The sequence below is a fragment of the Poeciliopsis prolifica genome, unplaced genomic scaffold, assembly GCF_027474105.1.
Source record: "Poeciliopsis prolifica strain line A6 unplaced genomic scaffold, Auburn_PproV2 SCAFFOLD072, whole genome shotgun sequence".
In the NCBI taxonomy this organism is placed as follows: domain Eukaryota; kingdom Metazoa; phylum Chordata; class Actinopteri; order Cyprinodontiformes; family Poeciliidae; genus Poeciliopsis; species Poeciliopsis prolifica.
The window spans coordinates 763,069-786,952 of NW_026562447.1; the positions used below are offsets into that span (position 1 = coordinate 763,069).

The following is a 23,884-nucleotide window of genomic DNA, read 5'->3' on the forward strand; positions in this document are numbered from 1 at the left end:
CTCTTCTATTACATTAAATAAAAAACTCATTAATTCTGTAAAAGAAAAATGAAAATATGCGTTAAATATTGGGACTCCATGCATCTTTCACATGAGGTTGAGCTGCTGAAGTCACGGCTCCCTCTACAGTTTGTAGAGTGGAAAAATATTCCATCCAGCGCAGAAAAACAATGAAACTGGCTGTGTTGAACAGTCGGGAGGACACAACGGGAGATCACACACACTCACTTCTGGGATGTGTGTCTGCAGCAACAGCGGGAACGTTCTCTCCTTTCACTAGACGGACAATGAGAACTAATGGTTATTCCTTTGGGTGGAAGGGAGATGTTTTCCATTTTCTTGCAGACATTCGGGGGGGAAAATGTTTCATTCTTGGAATACTTGAGGAGTGACGGCAACTTTCCCGCGACTCGGACTTCACACTAATCAGAGGGCAAGACGCTCAGAGAGAGAGAGAGAGAGAGAGAGAGGAAAGAGAGAGAGAGCAGAACAGGGCTTCACGATGCAAAGGGAGCAACATTCAGCTCAGTGTTTACGCGCAGAACCACCTCGGAGTGTGGCGGCTGTGTAACCGAGAAGCGATGCTGTCTGCGGGGATGCGGTGCCCGCCGCGGTCCCTGCCCGCTGATGTTGCGGCTCGGTCGGGCTGCGCACGGAGCCTGTGGGCGGCTGTGATTGGACCGGACACGGACTGGGGCTGACTGATGTTCGTCCGTGCGAGCAATATGTTGAACGGAGGAGATCAATAGGAGTTACCGGTGAGCTTGGAGATGGCAGTATCTCCGTATTGACGCGAGGAAGGAGGACAACAAGCACGAGGAATATGTTTTTGGATATAAACAGACTCCCCTCTCCGAAAATGTCTTTTTTTTCCTCCCATTGCCTGTTGAGACAGGCTGCTACAGATGGAAATATTATTTTTTATGTGTGTGTGTTGCCATTCCACTTAAGCTTTTTTCCTTGTAAAGACTCTCATGTACCTTCTAATATATTTTCATATAAAGTTGAAGGACTTTTATTGTGAAATCGTATGCTAACTTATTGAACATTGCAGAAACAATTTAAAAGAGGGGGAAGAAAACTTTTGCTCTGTAGGCTATCTGCAGTTTCCAAGAAATTCCAAGAATTTCCTAAATGAATTCAGTGATGCCATGAAACATGGCTTACATGTGGGTTGCACATCTGCTTTTTTTACTCTCTCTCCTCAGAGTGGGGACAGCTTTCTCTGGAGTTTTTAACACCACAGACAGAGACCTTTTCAGCGATGACTCGCCACAGGTCAAGCTCGAGCGGTGGAAGCTCCACTCTGCCGACTCGCACCCCAACCTATATTTTAACCAGGCGGACGTGTTGCACTTGAGGCAAAGGTCCTCTACCACCCACAGTTACATCTTTAAAGTCATCCGGGCAGCTGTGCTCACCATGCTTTCCAATGCTCCCTCTTACATCCCCCCTGCAAAACATGAGGAGTTTACAAGCAAGTGGAATGAGATCTATGGGAACAACTTGCCCCCTCTGGCTCTTTACTGCCTGCTGTGCCCCGAGGACTCAGCCGCCCTGCAGTTTCTTTTAAAGTTTATGGATAGGATGGCCAACTACTCAGACTGGAAAGTGACCAGTGCACCGAATGATGAGGTCCCCACAGCCCACTCTCTGACTGGGTTTGCAACTGCTTATGACTTTATTTACTCCTTCTTGGATGAAAGCAGGAGGGACACATACCTCAAGAAAATTCGTTCAGAGACAGAAGCATTGTATGAGCTCTCCAAATACAGAGCATGGGGGAAACAGTACCTCCAAAACCATCAAACTACTAATATCCTAGCCATCCTAACTGGTGCAATAGTGGTGGGCTCACATAACGACCCAGAGTCGATGATCTGGAAACAAGTGTCGGTGAACTACATGGAGAAAACCATGTTTCTCCTTAATCACATTGTGGATGGCTCTTTGGATGAGGGAGTCGCTTATGGAAGCTACACAGCCAAGTCCATAACGCAGTACGTCTTTTTAGCCCAACGCCATTTTAACATCGACAACATGCAGAACAACTGGCTGCGGGGTCACTTCTGGTTTTACTATGCCACGCTGTTGCCAGGCTTCCAGAGGACAGTTGGCATAGCAGACTCCAACTACAACTGGTTTTATGGACCGGAGAGTCAGCTGACTTTTCTCGACACATTTGTCTTGAAGAATGGAACAGGAAACTGGCTGGCTCAGCAGATTCGGAAGCACAGACCGAAGGATGGACCCATGGGGCAGTCGTCGGCCCAGCGCTGGGCGACGCTCCACACAGAGTACATCTGGTACAACTCACATCTCACACCACAACCTCCCCATGACTTTGGCAAAGCGAGGATGCATATTTTCTCTAACTGGGGGGTTGTTACCTATGGAGCGGGACTTCCTGCTGGCCAGAGTAATACTTTTGTTTCCTTTAAGTCTGGACGTCTGGGCGGCCGTGCAGTCTATGACATCGTTCATGACAAACCTTACTCCTGGGTAGATGGTTGGAACAGCTTTAACCCTGGGCACGAACACCCAGACCAGAACTCCTTCACATTTGCTCCCAATGGGCAGGTATTTGTATCTGAGGCACTTTACGGTCCCAAATACAGCTATCTTAACAATGTTTTGGTGTTTAGTCCATCTCCTACCAGCCAATGTAACAGTCCATGGGAGGGGCAGTTAGGGGAGTGTGCCAAGTGGCTGCGCTGGACTGACGAGGGGGTGGGTGACGCCAGAGGAGAGGTGATTGTTGCCTCTGAGCACAGGGACACTATGTTTGTGAGCGGGGAGGCTGTGTCAGCATACTCCCCTGCCATGAGATTAAAAAGTGTTTTCAGAGCCTTGGTTCTGCTAAACTCCCAAACGTTGCTGGTGCTCGACCACGTTGAGAAGTGGGCCGACTCCCCTGTGAAGTCTCTCAGTGCTTTTTTCCACAACCTAGACATTGATTTCAAATATGTTCCCTTTAGATTTATGGATAAATACAACGGTGCCATGATGGATGTGTGGGATGCTCATTATAAAATGTTCTGGTTTGACAGCCAGGGTCACAGCCCTGAAACCAGAATACAGGAGGCAGAGCAGGCTGCGGAGTTTAAGAAGAGGTGGACACAGTATGTCAATGTCACTTTTCCAATGACAGGTGCAGTCAGCAGAGTAGCTTATGTGTTGCATGGCCCATATGTTAAAGTGTCCAATTGTAGATTTATAGATAACAGCAAAAATGGTGTCAGGCTTTCTTTAACCATAAATAATACAGAGAAGATTGTTTCCATAGTTACTAACTATAAAGACATTGGAGCAAGATTGGCTTATATAGGATTTGGCGGTCACTGCAAAGTTGAAGATAGATATCAAATCACTAGATATGGGCTTGGGACGCAGCACATCCCTAAACAAATTAGCAACGATAATCAGCTCTTTGACATTGGATTTACTCTCAATGTGGTCGCGGGGGTTGTTCTCTGTGTGGCCATAGGATTTTTGACCATGCAGAGAAAGTTTTATGTTTGCTTCAGCAGACTGATGCGCTATGCTTTGCTCTCTGTGCTTGTTCTCTGGATAGTCGAGTTGCTGTTTGTGTCCAACAGCTGTGATCAGCTACTTTGCGGAGTAAAGTGGAAAGGTGCAGACACCAAAAGTGTAGTAAGCAAACAAATCAGGTTGTATGAGCAGCACCGGCTCCCCCTTCCCACCGTGGTCATAACAGCTCTTCCTGGATCAGGGTCAGAAATACTCAAGCACCTTTTCTATAATAACTCAGACTTTGTTTACATAAGGGTTCCTACTGAACATGTGGATATTCCTGAGACTGAGTTTGAGTTTGACTCACTAGTTGACACCTGTGAGTGGTCAAGGACAGATGCTGTGCATGGACGGTTTAAAATCATTCAGAGTTGGCTGCATTCACTTGTGCACAATACAAAGCTGCACTTGCAAAATATCCAGCTTGCAGAGGGGAGCAGGGTCAAACAGCCCCAGAGAGCAGGTCCCTCTCGGGACAGAAAGAAAAGATCCAGGCGGAGAGAGCCTGCATCTGAGCTAAAGGGCAGGCTGAGGGCCAGCCTGGACAGAGACGCAGAGTACGTTAGGGAGATGAGACGGCATGTTGCGGAGTATCCCAACGCCCAAGTGGTCCTCAACATGCGGAGCGGCAGCTGGACGCTTAAACTGCCCTTCATTCAAGAAGTAGTTGGCATCTCCCTGAGGGCAGTCTATTTGGTCAGAGATCCTCGGGCATGGATTTATCTCATGGTTTATAACAGCAAACCCAGTCTCTACACATTGAAAAACATCCCACAGCACCTTTCCTTGATATTCAAGGAGGATTCTGTAAGGGGAGGGTGCCCAGCGATTGCACCAGAGTTTAAAACAATCCAGTGGCTGCTGTCCCGATCAGAGACAAACCCTATCCTGATCCTTGCTCATCTATGGCTGGCTCACACGGCAACAGCACTTCGAGTTGCAGAGAGTCTCCCCGAGGACTCCTACCTTCGAGTGAGGTTTGAGGACGTGGTCAGCTTCCCCCAGGAGACAGCGGAGACAATACACACATTCCTGGGAGTTCCTATGTCGCCAGCAGCCCTCAATCAATTGACATTTACCACCTCCACAAACCTGTACAACCTCATGTACGAAGGGGACATCTCACCAGCAAACATCAACATATGGAGGCAGAAAATGCCTCGAAAGGATGTCAGACTCATAGAGGATATATGTGGAGGCGTAATGAAAAGGTTGGGCTATGCCAGGTCTGCCAGTTAACTGCTGCTGATCAGCTTGTTTTGAGCTGTCATGTTTACTGTAGCTGCCACTCAAATATATTTTCTCTTTTTCTTTTGCACTGAAACTTAAAAAAGTTAGTTGCCTGTCTCTCTGTGTCCAAATGTTTTGCGCTAAGTGGGGTTGTATTTAGGGATTTGTGCAGAATATACCAACAATGTCTTAGATGGAAGAATATTTATATATATAAATATATATATATATATATATATATATATATATATATATATATATATATATATATATATATATATATATTTATTTATTTATATATATATATTTATATATATATATATATATATATATATATATATATATATATATATATATATATATATATATATATATATATATATATATACAGCAATAGGTGGAAGGGATCCTGTGATTTTATCCAGCAGCTGCTCATGTTTACCTTTAACACTTCTTCACTTAGAGATTTTGAAACCTTTACTGTATTTCAACAGGAAGAGAACTTACTTTCAGTACAGAACCTCATTTCATAAACGACTACGTACTGTTTTGTTTAAAAATGTAAAAACATTGTTTTTTGTTTTCTGCAGAATTCATCTTTTTCATTTGATTTGTTTTGGAGGAGATTATGAATTGGTTTGGGGGGGGAAATATTTTGGGGTTGCAGGAAACAAGTTTGGCATGTGTTTTAGCTATATTCTCTTTCCTGGGGTTATCATAACTTTATAGCTCTAATACAGCTGACATTACAGAGAAGTAAATGAGCATATTTTCCTGGTTATTCATGAACAAATTGACTCTAACATACAAAGAAAACAGAAAAGAAAGAACGTGTATGTGCTGCTATGTATCTAACCATTGTCTTTAATTCATTTATATTTACACTTAGATTTTAAAATAACACCCATTTTTATTCTTGATGTTCAAAATATTTTTTTTTTAATTTGGAATTTTAAAGAAATGTCACTAAAAAGAAAGTAAAAAGAAAATTTGAATATTTATAATTAAGAAAATCAGAGAAATTAAACGTTTGTATATGATCTCAAATAGCTTTCTTGAGGTAAACAAATCAATGTTTAGCAGAGGAAAAGTTCACTTGCTTTATATTATAATGTCTAGTGAAAGGTAGATTTTGCAACCATCTGTTGACATGACAATGATTATGTGAGTTTCACAAAGCACTTTGATTCTATCACTTTGATTAACAATGGCGAAAAAATCTGTCAGTCCTGTCTTACATATCAATTTTAAAAATTATAATAATTATATTCAATTGAATTACATTGTCATTCTTTATAATTATCAGTAAGTTGTAACATGTAGTCATTTAGCAGACGACATGCAACTTTCTCTTCATAGTTATGAAAATCTGACTGGTTCTCCAGAAACTACATATAAACAATGAAATTAAACGACTGCACTTAAGAACAGTCCAGTTCAGGGCAGTTTCAGACATGAATTGTTCTTTCACTTGCATTAAATCCAATATCTCAAGGTTTTGATGTGGACCTGGAGGTTGAATCCATGCTTTGCTGCCTAGAGACTTTGGCTAATCATTAGTTTAACCAAAGTTTTGAAATTTCTCCAACTGAAATTGTCAGAATTCGCAAGTCTTTCTGAACGAGGGGTTTCCTGATCACACAAGCACATGGTTCAGCGGGAGGAAATCCTACAGCATGTGCGCTCTTTCCATCAAAAATGGAAAATATGTAGTGAACGCAGATCCTGATAAATATTGATTCTTTAATTATTTCATGCTAGACATCAAAGACAGGAGACAAAAAGATTTTTATTTTATTGGTATTTATTGGTAATGACTAAAAATATTTACTGATATTTTTACAGTCATTTTTGTAATCCACAGATACTTAGTAAATGACCTTTTAAAAGGCAACATTACAATTCATATCATTAATCTTGTTTAATGTATATTATTGATAATGTGTCCCACTGATATAATAATAATAATATAAATCATTATTGAATAATAATGATTATGATGATCATTACAAATAATCATTATTATTATTATCATTACATATATTTCTTATGAACCGGTCCTAAAATGATCTTTAAAAGAACAGAGAGGGAAAGATTAAGAAAGATGTAAGAAATTAGATTTATCGTGAATAAAAACTTGAATATTTTTCTCTTCAAAAAGTGTAAAACCGAATGCTGCATGAGAGGCAGAACATCAGCAGCTTACACAGAGAAATGCTTTGATTGCATTTTAATTCAATCAGCTGACAGATTTCATTTTAAAGCTCAAAGATGTCATGGCATTTGTGTGGCTTGGCACTGTTACAGGGTCTCCTTTGATTGTAAAGGAGGGAGTATGAGTTTTTATTTTAACTGTATGAAAAATTTGTCTCAATGTTTGAAAAAATGAGCCTCTAAAGATGTAACGTGTAGCAGAATGTGAGTCAAGAGTATTTATGGCTTCCAAAGACATACATCCCAAAGGATCGAGAATGAATATGATTATTATAATGACTCCCTTTTAACAGTTACTGAATCAGAGAGAAGAGCTTAATGGAGATCAAACTGGAAAAAAAGCTGAACTGTCAGCCCTGATGGATTTCTAGTCAATGCCGTTTTTAAAGCATTTTCCTCAGCAACTCCCATTAATCTGAAGAATGCATAACTAAGGCAGTGTTTTACCCTTTTCAAAATCTTCACTGTAAAGAAACTGAGGAACATGCAAACGGCACAAGTTTCCATCTCCTGAAATGTTCACTCTGTTAGTAGATGAGGCCTGGTTTATTACTTTATGTTTGATCTAGAGAGGACAGTGAGATCTGCACTAAACGAGGGGTGAATAACAAGTTTAGAGAAAAATAAAGAGACCATCTCACCTCTATGATGTTAAGCTGTTGCTTGGATAAAAATATATGCTACTCAGTAACCCTTGAAGCTGCCTCTTTTCAAACTTTTTTGTACTGCAACTGGATCATATGTATCACATATATGGTGCACTCATTTATACCCACAAAAAACATAAATCAGTAATCATTTCTCCACTACAGTCAGCTGTGTTCATCCCTGGTCTTGATTGGCTAGACACCGCCCCAGTCTCCCACCTCCACCCGTTTGATGTTTGTGGTCTTTGAATGTGTAGATTATGCCAGACATGCTTTCACTTTTGGTGTTGCAATTCTGTTAGCGACTCAGTGTTTTGTATTTGCTTGTGGGGATACGGCTCCTTGCTTCTGTGGCCTTGAATTACAATCATTTTCATGTTGAGGGGGGTTTCTGTTGGCTGTGGAGCAGGAGGTGTCCATCATGTTCAGAAAATAATAAATACATGAATATATTCACAAACCAGTCTTTGTTTGGATGCTGTTATGTTTTCTCTGATGATATGAGACCGGTCCTCATTTAGCCCAGCTTCCCAACATTTCCAATTGTAGGTTTTCATACACTTAACGATGGGTTAGGATTTCATATTAATTAGGAGCTTTTAATGATACATTTTAATTGTTTTTTTTTTGTTGTTTTTATGGTGGAATGTGTACACAAAAGAGAACTAAAATGCTTTTTGAAAACATATCATGGTCTGAATTTATTGAAGATTTTTTTAAGCGCCCTGATTTGTGAATGCAGATAGAAGGCATCAGAAACACAGAGCTCCATATCCACAGAGCAGTAAGAGGTGTCTATTTTAGCCATAATGTTATTTGTAGTATATTGCTAACATATTGCATAAAAAGTATGAAAAATTGTTCCATAACAACATTTTTCTTAGTCACACTCTGCCCCAAAAAATGGACAAAAAGCATCTAAAACCTCTTCCCTATGACATAAAAAAAAGTTGAACAGTTAATCCAGTCTGTATGTGCAGAATACTTTATGTGCAAAGTAAACAAATATAATTTAGCAGTAATGATGTGCAACTTGAGGCTGGATGTGTGAAAAAGTGCAAGATCCCGTTTTTATGTTATCCTCTAACTCATGAATGTCTTCGAGGAAGTTGTGAGAGTGTGGGGCAAATTTCACAGCTCTGGGGAAAAAGCTGTCTTTCAGTCTGGTGGTATGTGCTTTTATGTTCCTGTACCGTTTATAGCAATATAAAAAGTCCATTGTCAGGGTGGCAATGTTTCGCTTCTGCAGCGATGCATCGAGCCTTCTTCTGCATCCATTCACCGTGTACCGTTTCCAGACATACATGTTGGGAAACAGTACACGTGTACCATTTGGAAACGTGTATGTCTGGAAACGTGGACCGTTTCCAATTCCCTGTGCTGTTTTTACAACCTGGGCCAATTTCCTTCTGTCTTCTGCTGTGCAGCTGCCATACTAAGACAGAAGATGCTTTTTATGGTAGCTCTAAAGAATTTCACAAGCAGCTGAAAAGGGAGACTGGTGTGTTATGTCTTTCTGCGGAAGAAGAGTCTTTGTTCGACCGTCACCAGGTACGATGTCTTCAGTGACCAAGTTAGGTTATACAATGTTACATGACTAGCCAGGAACTTGATATTATCCACATGCTCTACTCCCTCCCCATGATTGAGCAGATTCCCTTCTGGATGTCCCGTAATCCACAATAATCTCGTTGGTCTTGCTGAACACGTGGCACAGTTGGATCTATGGAAGGAGTTTGCTGAGGACTAGTTGCTGTTTTGAAACATGGTAAGGAATATTTACCCCATACCATTAAGGTTCTATATTTATTCATCCATCGATCTATTGTTCATACCTTCTTAGCTATGAACACAAAGACAAACAACCACACGTGCACACACATGCACTCAAAACTAAGGATAATGTAGTGAAATCAATTAACCTAACAGTTATGTTTTAGACTGCAGGAGCAAGCTGATCAGTTTCTTCGATTTAACTCTTTATAGATATATGTTTGAGTAAAATGAACAATGTTCTTTTATCCATGAGCTACTGACATGAAAGTCCAAGCAAAAATTTTGTTTTTATTCACAGAAAATGAGAAATGGTCAAAATAACCAAAGAGATACAATGCTTTCAAATAATGCAAAAAAAAAAAAAAAAAAAAAAATTATATTTGGAAACAACGCAGGAAGAGTTCAGAATCCAATGTTTGATGGAAGAACCATGAGGTCTTCAATGGGATTCAGCGCAGTGGTCTCTTAATTTTTTTCCAGAGCTGTACACATCTGTGTAAGAAAATTCACAATACATTTCAATTTAAAACTAAATCTTTATTTTCATAAATCTCTAAAGTTTTATGGTCTATAATTATTCCACCATCAAACAGAATAGTTTAAATGCATCCTCAGAAGTCTAATTAAAATAACATTAGTGTTCATGATGAGTGTATGGTGACCTTTGCAGAATAGTGAGATTGTAAATTTTTATTTATATGTCTCTTTTATGCTGTAAATTCTTTCAACCAGCAAGGCCCGTCTACTCATGTAAATGTCTTTATGAAGCAACAAGAAAACCTCCATATTATTAGACATGGATGGCAGGAGCCTGACTGTTTTTACGGCTGATGTGCATGACGGAAAAGAGGCAACAATTAAAACCATGTCAGGAAGTTGTTCTGCAATGTTCTGACTGGTGAAAGCTGCAGCAGAGAGTGCACATACACTGCATCTCATGTCTCGGAGTGGTGAGTCAGTCATTTCGTTACTCATTTGTTCCTTATCCCTCCTGTAACACCCGAATGCTTTGGCGGAGCCCTCTGTACCTAATCCTTCCATGAACAGGAACATTATTCATAGAAAAACCTCAGGCTGATTCTCTGGAAGGGAGGGTTTTCTGCAGGAAAGGATTTACTAAGTAGCCTCCTTTGATTAACCCTGATTCAGAGATGACAGGTAAAGAAAAAACTAACAAAACTAAACTTATTCTTGTATCAGTTTTTAGCTTTTACTTATTCAGCTTTTCCAGTGGCATGTGTTAATAAAAATCATATTGCATAAGAAAGGCTCAATTCCAGCTTCCTCCTGTCACATCTTCATGTACTTCTGGGTAAGGCATTTAACTCCAAATTGCTTCACAATATGCTCCTTGTTGTGTAAGGTGTGTGTGTGTGCGTGTTTTTGTGAGTGCAAATGGATGAATGTACCTGGAGTTTAAAGTGCTTTGAGTGGTCAATATAACTAGAAAAGAGGCACAAAAAGTCAGTCCATTTACCATTTAATAACGTTGGGTTCATAAAATCATGCAATCACCGACAGGGTTTTCAGAAACGACTGTTATTCACCACCTCTCACAAGACTTTGTCATTGTTCCTGTCCTAAAATCCATCTTTTTGTGACCGCTTTAAATTTATTATGACATCAGACTCCTGATGTGACTAAGAATTTTATAATTGTTTCTCTGTCATTATTCACAAAAGTTTTTTTTTTTGTTTCTGCATTACATTAAAATAATTGAAAGTCTTTCTCTTTTGCTCTGCAGGGCATAAGCTCCATTATCCATAAATTAACTCTGTATTAAGATTCACAACTGCAAACCTACAGAGACTACTGGAGCAATAACAATCACCTTTTGCCATAAATATTTGAAAAATGCTAATTCTAATTAGGGGTAACTCAATTTGAGCATACATTAAGAAACAAGAAAAATTGCATTTACTTTTCTTTTTATAAAAAATGCTATTAAAAAATGATGTCTCCATTTCAACCATCTTCACTTCTCAGTTGCTAACATCTTACTGGTTTTATACAAAACTGGCACAAACCTAAAACTCATTGGTCTCCACCATTAGATGATAGGTTAAACCAAATAACACAATCTGAAAAACAAAACAAACAAAAAAAACAGAATTATGAACATTAATACAATTTAAAACTCCTCTACACAACTAAATAGTTTGCAATTTGAATTCTTAATACAGAGCAAAAAGTTTGAAGATAAAAAATAAGACCTTAAGAAAGAAAACCCAGTGATGTAATCAATGACACCATGAACCTGTACAAACAGGAAGTGGTGGGTCGGCTCCTCCCACACACCTGGTCTGGATGTAGGGTCTGAATGAAAGAACAAACAATGGTGAGTACTTGCAAATTAATAGAAATATTTCCTCATAATTGAAAGATAAGTAAAATTCAAATTAGCTTATGATTCAGTAGCGTTTGCTTTAAAAACATATGCTTGGATATAAGCTGTAAAATAATGCTACCACAAACAAACCCCACATATGATCACATGAGGAGCATCATTAGCTTCAGTAATAGAATTTTGGTTATTTTCTGTGTTGACCCCCATTTCAATCACATGCTGAAACCAAGATATGGACAAAAATAATGTAAACGAGCAACAAATTAAGAATTTATCTAGAGATGAAAGGTAAATGATTTATTCAACAATAAAAAACAGCAGTTGCAGTTAACAGGCTTAAAAAGCAAAGTCTTCCTTTTATAGAGGCAGTAGCAGAGAGAGGGAACAGATTATCTTCACAGATAATCTGAGGCCTTTTACAACACAAGAACATTAATGGCTTTGCTCCTTAAACAGAAAAGCTCCCACCCAGCTGCATGGGAAGTTTGAACAGCCTGTCCCAGCCAATTAAATTTATTATCATTTTATAGTCATAAAAATAATGAAAACCAATGTCAAGAGCTTCTTTCATGCAATCCACGTTTCATCTGAAAATAACAGAAAAAAATACAAATATGTTTTATAACTCCCCTCTGATGTCTGAGAAGAGTGAACAGATTTGCAGGGCTAATTTAAGCTAGGCGGTTTCCTTGCAGATTATCTCTGATGTTTGATAACTGATGCATAACCATCGCCATGAAAGGAGGTTTTACAGAGAAAATGATGAAAAGCTGCGCTATAATCTAATCCGTGCGCTCAACTCGGCAATACGATCACTCTGCCTTCCCACTCATGGAGGTTATCCAGATAGCAAAAAGGGGGGACTCCATTTCAGCTGAGTAGTCATACCCTTTCCTTTTCCACCTTTATCTTTTGCCTTCGGTGGATCCGAGTTCCCTGGAGAGCCTCTCCCTTGCCGGCAGCCATCACTCCTGCCACTGCTCATTAATTAACCTTTGCCGCTGCTGCCAGCAGTCAGGGAGCGGGCTGAAATTCGGCGGGAGAGTAATCATCAGTACAGCATCAGCAGGAGGCGTTTGTGCTGCAGAATTAACCTACTAATGGAGAACAACACCATTATCGCAGAAGGGTTGAAAACGTGACCATGCAAATGAGGTGGAGTATCGTGAAAACCTGTTTTTCAAGCTTACAGATTTGATCTGGTTCGGCCATTTTTGTCATACTTCTGTTTTTACAGATCACCAAGAAAATCTGAGTATAACAAACATTTTATTGATTTTATTTATTAAAGGAAAAAAGATGCATAACTTCACCTGGCTCTATGTGAAAAATCAATTGTTTCTTAAACCTAGTAACTGATTGTGTCATCAACTATCATCAGGCATTTATGATAACTGAACTGTTTTAATTCAGCCAGTCTGAAACGCATTGTCAAAACACCTGTTGTCTCATCAGTCTTTCATTAATACTTGGATCATCAATTTGTTTTTTGCCATATTTGAGGCCGGTCTGTGTGATATTTTTAGTCCGCAGTGGCGCTAGCATTGGACTTTTTCCATGGATGTTATTTTCTGTCTAGACTGTTTCTTATTGATCAATCTCTGACCTTGTCAGAGTTAAGTGACGTCTGCAGTGCTCAGGATGTTGTTTTATGACCTTCTGAATGAGTCATTGAGATGCTCTCAGAGTAGTTTTGATAGATTGGTCACTTTTTGGAAGATGCACCAAACTTCCATGTTTTTCTCTGTGGTTTGACATAGTTCCAACATTTTAGAAATCTCTCTGTAACCCATTTTTAGACTCATGGCTTTGTGCCTATGATTATAATGTATTACTTTGTGAGATCATTTAGCCTCTCATGTTGTCAGAAAGGCCACTTTAGTGTAATTTATTGATTCCACAAGTCAGACAGAAATCTGATTTCTGTGCAACTTGTACAATTGAAAAAAAAAATCTTTTCACAGTTTCTAATTGCAATGAGCCAATTAATTTTTCACAAAGGGCAAAGTCATTTTAATTAGATTTATCCCTATTAGATTAAAGTAATTTTAAAATTGAATTTTGTTATTTACTTAGGTTATCCTTGTCTGTGATTAAAATTTGTTTCATGATCTGAAACCTTTCAGTGTAACAGAAAGCAAAAACAAAATAAAGCATCAAGGGGCAACACATTTTTCACAGTAATATATTTGTTGAAGAAAGCACATCCCTTTTTGTGTCACAAGTACAAAATCAAGATGACTTTAGTGATGAAGTGTGAGCCGAGCAGACTGTGGTGTTTTGCAGTTTTTTTAAACTCATTTTCAGTGTGGTAAACAACACATCTGAGTTCCAATGTTAGAATTTACCTGCTGAAAACACCGCTGCACACAGATGCAGAAGGGTGTGGATTCAAGAAATCGGCGATAATAGGAGTTGACTGGCGAGGAAATATGGCGCGTTGTCAATTTGCAGCTGGTGGCAAGTCATTTCTGTAGTGAAAATTGGATCTTCCGTGCCAATAAAGCACAGCGGTAACTGCTAATGAAGCCCAGTCTGGTCGCATAACAGAGGCAAATCACACCGGATGAGGCTTTCTGGAATTTCACTTCAGGCCACCCTTGACTCTGATACTTTCCAACTTGTTTATCAAAACACTTCTTAGGGCCAAAGCTTAAATTTTTAATGCATTTTTGTTACCCCAAGCAGTTATTTTCTCTTTTATTTGAGAAGAAGAAATTCCTCTAACTGCTTTGCAGAATATAAGTTGTATTCTCAGATGGATGTTTTGCTAAATCTTCCATAAACTAGCAGATTCTATTTAAAAAAGACTTATTTTTTTCAAGTATTTCTCTCTGTTCATCCCAAAAAAGGTTCTCAAGTCCTTCAGAGTTTGTCTGACGACTGAATTAAAGTCTGTGGAAGCAGATTTGTCTTTTCTTTTTGCTCGGCAATATGACAAAACTGGAAATAATTGAAGTTGCTCTACTTTGGAAAGCTACTTTTAGTAAAAAAAAAAAAAAAACTTCATATACCTTAGCTTGTCGTTGACATTTTATTTGATATGTTCTGTTCTGCTTATTGTGTACAGTTTGTAATGTCTCTGGGAAACTGAACCACTCAAACCAACACTCCAAATAAGCTGTTTGTCAATTCCTTCCCACCTTCATGACTTATGATGACAAACATTAACTTCATAGAAAAGGCCCATTCAGCCATGAATGATGGCTTAAACTACTAAAAAGCATCTCAGAACGATCAGAATAGTACTTAAGATGCGTAATACTGAGAAATATGTCATACAAAAATGTCAAGTATACCTTTTACTCTGTTGAGGTTGCTTCTCCAGCACCTCTGTGCTTCATCTGACTTACACATGTTGTTTTAGCACCTATTTATATATTTTGCAAGTCTTATATATGCATTACAGAATGTATCAAATACAGTGAAATGATCATTGAATTTACAAATGAATTAGACAGATACAAACCCACTGTGTGTGGCCAAATTTTATGAACTAAACTTTCCACTAATTGTACACACAAATATATAAAAGACGATATCTAGTGCTTGCATTGCCCCCATCTTGCCCCGTCTGCCCTGGATGGAAAACTATGTTGGGCCAAAGACATTAAAAACAATTTTTGCCAAAGACTAATTTCATTCAAATACTCCAGATGTTGATGAATGCAAAATGATGTGAAGGATGAAGAAAGAGAAATAAATTGCATCAATAAAATTATTCTGCTGTTGTCGAACTGTTTTTGTCTGGAGGAAGTAGGTCACAGCTCGTCGAAGCAAAAAGTAGACATGGTAGAGATCAGAGACATGTTTTTATTCCGAGGTGCAGGAGAGAATCCAGCTGGCTCGTCTACAGACAGACAGTCAGAGACAGGGCAGAGGCCCTTTTCCTGGATGACACACTAAGTACTCCTTCATTACCAGGACGCAGAAACCATAACCCGGCTGTCAGACTGCTACCGTGGCCACCACTCTTCTGAACCTTGTCCCGGCAGGTCATGTCTGCCCAGAGGGATTATTTCCATGTTTTATGTCGCACACAATAGAACTGGTACTGGCGATGTAAAGACAGGAGGAAAAAAAAAAAAAGAGGATGAATATATGTCTGAGTTTTTGTGGGGGCGTCCAATCCGGACTAATTACATCAAGCATGAGTCATTGATCTCTAATTAGTGGAATTGATGTATTTCAGTAGGAGGAACTGGCCTTATAACATTGGTCACAGCGTTTCTTTGAAATTACAGCAGAGCAGGCTTCCTGCCGCTCATCTTCACGTACATATTATTATCTAGCCATCTTTCAGCAGAACACAAATTGAAATCTGCTACCCACAACTGGCAGACGACCTGACTGAGTCACACAATCAAACTTTCACATCAGGACGCAGTATGATTTTGAGCCGTGTCCTACCTACATCTAAGATCACTCCAATTAAAAAGACTAGTTCTTTGTATTTGCTTTTGATGGTTTTACTTTTCCTCAACATCTCACACTTGGCTCAGTTAAGCTTCACACAATGGGATCTATTTTTAAAAGAGGCACCTCGACTCCAGCAGGCTGCTGAAGCCAAGAGGCGCTCGTCCGTGAGCTTGTCTTGTTCCCTGAAATTTTTAGCAATATAACCTGCCAGATGGTCATATTCGCAGGTCATATGCTTCATGAAGTCAGCACTGTTTTTTCAGGCTACAAACATCTGCAATTTTTCCTGGAATAATTGTGAATTCTCGTCTGCCTCTCGATCTGTCTGTTTGTCTTGAATTAAGTTAGAATTAACAAGTTTTGTAAAATGTCACAATAATGAAAACAATTTTAAATTTATCTCCAAAATCAGAAATGAACCAAAAATGATTACTTTCTCTTTGAACAATGAATATCAGATTTACATTTATTCTATGCACCAATACTCTGTGAAATACAAACATGTACAAAAATAGTGTTTTTTGATATAATTTATGTAATATATAAGCTACAGCTAGCAAGATTTTAGGCAGAAGTTGTACTTTTGAAAAAATTACTTTCTTTGCTGTTGCTTTTCTAAAGCGGCAGTTGAATTTAGCCATTTTTCAATAGAAACATCCACCCTCTGGGATCACATAATGGCTCAAGGATGAATCTCTGCACCAACTGGCTTACCTTTGGATCTTACTTTGCCCCAAATGGGCAATGCACCAACTGGATGCTATTATCGTTTTAGCAACAGATGCACCGACTATTCCGGTGTGTTTATCCCCTGTATACCCTTTTCTCTTTGCAAACTGTAATGAATGTTCACCACCAGACTATATTTGCAAGTTTTAAAGATACCCTACTTTATCTAACCTTAAAATTGCTGTTCTATTAATGCAGGAAAACATATCTTACAAAACAACTAACCTAGTTTGCTTTCCACAATATCAAATAGAGTTTGCGCTTTTATTCTGACATTCATTCTGTACTGGTGCTATCCGATTCTCTTGGCTATGTCTTAAATCAGGGCTGCAATTTAAAACAAAATGCTATCAAGCTGGGACATGTTCCTCAGTCACAGTGAAGTGACTTTAATAATTTATCTGTCCTGACAAACCTCCTCTGATCTCCGAAGTTCCTCTGGCAGATTTTATTTAGCAGCATCAGTTTTTCACTGACGCAGCTGAACCTCTGGCTCCCGGAGTGTTTGCTTATTGTCACCCATATCCTTTTGCAGACACTCCTTGACAGCTTCTGATTTGACTTGAAGGCAAAAAATTATGACATTACTTTAATAACTATTTGTGGTCATGGTGGCTTTGCTCCTGAACATTTTCTATAATAGGAGTAATGTGTAGATGGTGTCCCTCCGGCAGGACTGCCTCATTAAATGGCTGGAAACGAGTGACTGGCTGCAGGGGCGATGCATTATTGATGAGCGCCTGATTAATTGAAAATATCCTCAACACCAGGGGAAGGTGTGTGGTTGCGTGGACATGGCATGCATGTGTGTGGATAGAGTGAGTAGCTTCATTTTGTGCAAACAACTTAATCAGTTGATGCATGCAGTGCACAGATTTTTTCATTGGTATTCTATAGAGTCTCTGCCCAACATTTCAAAACATGGAAGCTTCGCACTGTTGTATTTATGCAAACGGAGTACATGCTAGGATAATAATGTTAGGTAATCTGCGGAGTCTCAGTGTTGCACTGTTGGGAATATATTTGTTGTGGGAATGGAGAGTATTGTTTGTCTCTGTCAATGCTGGTCTTCTTGCACCTGTAATGTTGCCTGGGTTCTTTAAATAAAAAATGAAGCTGTCATGAGATGAGTAACTAGACAAAAAATAAATTAGGAAAAACTAATCACCTGCAAACAAGACCGCAGAGTTTTACAAAGTGTGTTTTTTACACATCAGCAGATAAACCTGAACACAGATCTTCCTTTTATGAAACTCTCTAGTCTGAAGAGATGCAAAGAAATGATAAAGGGGAGGTCTTATGTATTTTCCAGGCACATAGTGCCATTTTATAGAAAAATCAAGTAACTTGTAATGTCCAGTTGTTATGAAAATGCTGTATATGTATAAAAACTTTGCATTGTAGCCATATTTAGTGCTGTGAAATTGGTCTCTGTCCTTTTAAGAAACTCCTGCCCTTTCCAATCCCCCCCTTCAGCATAATCACACCAATGCTTTTCCAGAATAACTGTAATCAGAAGAGTTGCAGTCAACTCTTCTGTGCTGTTGTCTTCAATATTCAAATTTTTGAATTGTGACGAGTCCATTGGACATTCAAGTTCTTTCTTCTTTCGATTATTTAACACACTACATCAGATGGTCGTATTCTCAAGTCAGGAATGGCACTGCTACAAGACTCTGTGGTAGAGAGGCTGTTACTGAGCAAAGAAAACTTTTTGTATCAGTAAGATAAAAGGAAGCCTAATGAAGTGAAAAGCTATTTAGAAGGAAACTACACATCTAAAGTAAGTCCTACACTGTTGGAAGGCCTGTGCAGAGGGGTGAAAAACATTCATACTACTTTCAGCCATTAGTAGTATGAATGTTACCTGAAACGTTTTCTTTTCTTTCTCTGGACTCTTCTCTGTATGTTACTGTGGCCTTTAAGCAGCCAGACAGCATTTAAGCCAGTCTGTCCTATCATTAAGCTAAAGGCACATTTTTTTCGCTCTTTGCAGAAAACCTCCTGAGTAAGCTGTTGGCCTTCTTGGCCTCTTATGATACATTCAGCCCAAAAAAAATCAAGCTTTGCTTCTGATTTGTGGTACAGTACCTCCATTATCTTGTTGCTTTCCTTTCCTTTGTCAACATGCAAATTTAGTCCATTTTCCTCACTGAAGTTCCATTAAGACCCATCAAGGCCCACTATCAGGAGTCTGTCTGAAGTCATGCCAGGGGAAATTACAAGCCCTGCTGGCAGCTGCCAATATGAAATGACTTATGTATAAACCCACGTTAATTTGAAATTCATAAAGGCAGAATATATTACAGAGTGATTCACTTTTTAAAATGCTTGAAGGACATAAACTTGTTTTATCCCTTCGTCAGATGAAGCATTAAATGACTAAAGTGACTAAAACATTGGTGCATAGTTAGACATAAATTGCCTTGTATCCATTAAGGTTTTTTGTATAAAGGAAATCTTGCAGACCTGAACACCAGGACTGTAGTTGATGGAATCAGCATATTTTAAACTGCGTGGAAGCAGAACCATTGACTGCAAATAATTACCATGTACCATTTATTTCAGTTGTCTTGTTCCATGGCAGTATGTCTAGCACAACGAGACGTGGAGTGGAGACTGCAGTCACAAATTGTTTAAGTTCATGTTAAAGGTTGGAGTATGAAGTGAATGTGTTCCTTCCAGAAAAATGACAGTTACAGAGTAAAAATATCACTGCAGAAACCACAAGCTCCTCTCCCTCTACTTCCACGACGGAAACTGAGTTTGAGTGTGTGCTAATGAAGACAGCAGTTTAACAAATTTACTTGCTGTGCAGAGATTTCAGGCCAACACCTCCCACACTGCTAAGGGTTTTCACCAGGAAGAGGTCTCACTTACTTAATTTATTTTGCTCATGAGAAATATGATACATTTACATAACAATAGTAAACATAAATATATTTTACATTAAAACTTAAGGGAAGCATATACTAACTAGATATTGAATGTCACAGAATTGCTGAGGAGTCATTAGAGTTTGATTTCCCATTTCTTATGTGTGTTTGTCAATATGATTGATCATATTAGCCCAATCAATCTAATACGATTGATTGACCAAGCAATCAATTATATTAGAAATGATTGCTTGCTGGAGTTGACTTTGTTGAAGTTTATAATTTTACCCAATAGCTAACATTTGGCTGTGACATTTTAGTATGTGGAGGTGAGGCTGACATCAACCAAACAGTTTTGTTCACTTACCACGCTGCCCTTTCAAAATTCCATTGCAGAAAATCGTCATCATTCACAACTTCTGCTTCTGTTCGCTGTTCAAATTCTACTCGCAAAATCTACTTCAGCTAGAGAAAGGCAAGACGGAGTACTAAAGGGAGATTCGAATGGTTTCCCCTGTTAGTCCCAATCCTTTGTGCAGGGTTCCTCTTGGGTTCCTTCAACCCAGCACTGGATCTGTTCATATTTGACCAGGAGCTGGGTATTCAAATTAATCCAGATTAGCAGTTTCAAGAGTTCCAACTGCTTTGAGCTGGAACACTTCAGCTCAAAGAATCTCATTTTATGTTAAATCTTTCAGAAAATCACTTAAAACTGGCATAAATTTTCAGCAGATGCTCATTTGCCTTCACCCAGCAAGCCACATTGCCAGCATCTTGTTTGTATGTTTTTGTTTCAACGGTCACCTGTTTTTTCTTCATCTCAAATACTGCATCTCACCCTTTTCTAGACCAAATAAAGACCTTTCTCATCTAATAACCTTGTATGAGACCCTTTCTCATCTCCACACTGTGTTATGTAATTAAGCTCAATGGGCTGTAACAGGTAAATTTGGACGAGCGTCTAAAAAGACTGATAATCCTGTGAATTGCCTCTCTGTCCTTGACATGTGTCTTTTTTATGTTAAAAAATAATCTTCAAGCATTTTGCAACTAGCAGCAATGTGCTGTTGTGCATCTGCCTCCCAAATGACCCTTTCTCTTCCGAAGGCCACTGATTGCAGATAATAGGTTATTGCTGAGAAAATCAATCAGATTCCCCTTTAAAGATTGTCAGCGGGCATGTTTGTTTGCTGCCCATAATCATGTTTACTCTGCTCAAACTCTGGTCATATTAAATGAGAATCGTGTCCGTATAGAAAGCCAACTGAATTAAATTTGCTTGCATTTGATCATCGGGTCACTAGATAAAGGCCATCAATATTTCTTCTCCAAGATGTGCTTTCTTTCAAGGACTGCACGCTGCTTTTTATTTCCATCCAAGTCAGGATGATCTTCATCTAATAGCTCTCACTTCCTATTTCAAATGAGAGCCATGTAATTGGAAAATAATAACCCTCTGTGATGAATTACAATCATTTTAAGGCCTTATAACCCGAAGGTGCGCAAATCAGAAATTCATCTGAGCATTTGCTTCAGCTCCCCTTTGATAATACACTTCTTCCCTCACATCCTGTGTAGGAATCGGAGTAACTGAAAATGAGATTTCTTGAGTTGGTGTTACTTTTGATGAAGGTTTGTCTGTCCCAGCTAATTGCGGTGCCAACATTCGGCAGGTGCCTGCAAAAACCCAGTTTGCTGTTTCCTTTACTTGCCAAGCCAATTTATGGTAGAGTTTCATTAGGATTATTGGCAGGGCTGTCAGGTTAATATTTGATGGGGAAGAGAAGGAGAAAAAAACTAAATGAGGTCATTTGCACTTTCATGAACATTCTCATTAGTGGAAGCCAATATTTTGCAGGTCACGGTTGAATAACATGTTGAATTATCAATATCAGTAGACAGAAACCAGTTTGTATTTCACAGCTACTGCAGACAGAGAATTCACAGAACAGTGGGGGACTGCAAATTTTTTTGTTGCACTGATATAATGCTCTCAGTTTTCATTGTGAGGCATTTGAGAGAGGCATCCACCATACATATGTCAACAGTTGCTTTCAGGTTTCATATTAGAGCTGATTCTGCTACAACTGTAGCTCTTAGCAATCCATCCATCTATCAATATGAGATCAAGAAACATGCAATATGTCCCATTTCATCACTTCTGTGTCTTCATTGCATTAATGACTACTTACTTGCTGTCTAATTCTGTTAGGCTGCATTTGGTTTTTCGGTAGCTGTGATTGATGAACATTCATCAGGTCCAATTACAGATTAAGCCAAAAAGAAATTTGCACTTCATCCTATTGAAATATTTGTATCTGTGCAGAAGTAATTAAAGATAGGCAGCCAAGTGAAGCATTTTAAACTTGAAATATGTTCTTTAGCATATCACAAGGCCAAAAAATATCAAGAACAAGAAACTTTCAAGTGCAATAGTTTTCCTTGGAAAAAATATAACTGAATTGTGCAAAAAAGAAATGGAAGCATATGAATAGATATGTTTTGAAAAGATAAATTACTGTTATGACTGCAGTGTTTTTTTTTTTTTGCCAAAAGCTGCCTAGAGAAAAGAAACATTTTAAAGGCTGGATGAATCTATCACGTAGTTCAAATTAATTTTGTGTGAACTCAAAAAGCAAATGTGACAATGTGGTTTGAAGCATCAATGCACTGGAAAGATTGAATCTAGCCTTCATGTATTCATTTCAACTTTTACTGTTACAGTATATGCTGCTAAATGTATGATGAGAGGGGTAAACTTTTCTGAAAGTAGAAAGAAAGTGAGCAATGCAGTGAAAATCAATCAAAAGTAGTGATCAAAGGTCATCAAGCAGAGATTGACTTATAATGCTGCTGAATAATAGACTCTTCTTCAACTTATTAACTGCCTTGTTACAACTGCTTTGGTTCACAGCATTCATTTTATTTCCTCTGTTATTCTTCATGAATTGTGTTTGATTTCACTTGATGAAAGTCTAGATATTTAACATCTGTCCTTTCCTTTTTAAACAATGTCTGTAATTTCTTTGATTCTATAATTACCCTTTTCAACTCCTAACATTTTTTCATTTGAACCTCTTTAAAGTGTTTTTGACACCATTATAGCACTCTCTGGAAGAAGGAATGCTGTATTTCAATAGGGTATCCCTGCTAATATTATCTTTATTGTAGCTGGAATACATGCAGTATGATGCAAGTTTTTAAAAAAACAAATTATCAGTAAATAATCATGTGTGCATTGCACTTTTAAACCCAAGAGTTAATTGTCTTGTGGATTTACACCACTTGGCCCAGTACATGATTTGCCCTGCAACAATCACTAAAAAACATATTTTGGTGTTTTAAAAACTATTCCATTGGATTTCAGCTATTTTGGGGGCTTTATGTCACTGAAAAAAGAAAATAAAAAATTTAATTCACAGTCAGTCTTTCAAGTTCTTTCTAAAGAACTTTCAAAGGCACATATATGGAATGACTTCCAAGTGACATTTTTTAGCACAATATGTCAGAAAATGGATCACAGAAGGAGCTACACAGAAGTAACATCTTTCACTTAATGGACTGTTCTCAGCACCCAATGTCTGTTTTGCTCTGAATGTCCGTTTGTCTATCCATCCCAGATGCTGATGAGTTCATTAGAGCAACCTAAGTCATTCCTAAGCAACATAGTAACTAGTGGAGCTTGCTGAAATTAAACAATAAACTCCTCTGCAGGAAAGAATGACTGTTCTTAAATTGTTCACCGTGATGCATTTTGGTGGAGTAATTATGTCCCTGAAACAAAATAATTCACCCCTCTGCATTCTGGCCAACCAGTCTGTAATTATAGTCAAACTCTGGGCCTGTGATGCGTTAATCAGTCTGTGATACTGAACTGCTCGATTTGTAATTAAAGAAATAGGCAGGATTTAAGCAGTGACTGATGAGGGAGGGTGTGGGGCAAGACTGTCAGGACCTTCAAATACAGTAAGAAATTATTCCTTTGGATTCCATAATTGTCAAGGAGATTGCATTTCGGAACCAAACTGTGGAATTATGGGAATCACAATGCAACTTCATGAGTGAAACACGAGATTTAAAACATAAAAAAAAGAAAATAGCCAAAGCAAATG

General features: G+C 38.6%; 1 protein-coding gene across 1 annotated transcript; it reads left to right on the plus strand.

The window, feature by feature from the left end:
* The first annotated feature begins 213 nt into the window (after positions 1-213).
* Positions 214-4,977, plus strand: LOC129352123 (dermatan-sulfate epimerase-like protein). Its single transcript, XM_055020990.1, has one exon. The coding sequence runs from the start codon at positions 1,159-1,161 to the stop codon at positions 4,771-4,773; it is 3,615 nt and encodes a 1,204-aa protein (XP_054876965.1). The 5' UTR covers positions 214-1,158; the 3' UTR covers positions 4,774-4,977.
* Positions 4,978-23,884: the final 18,907 nt, after the last annotated feature.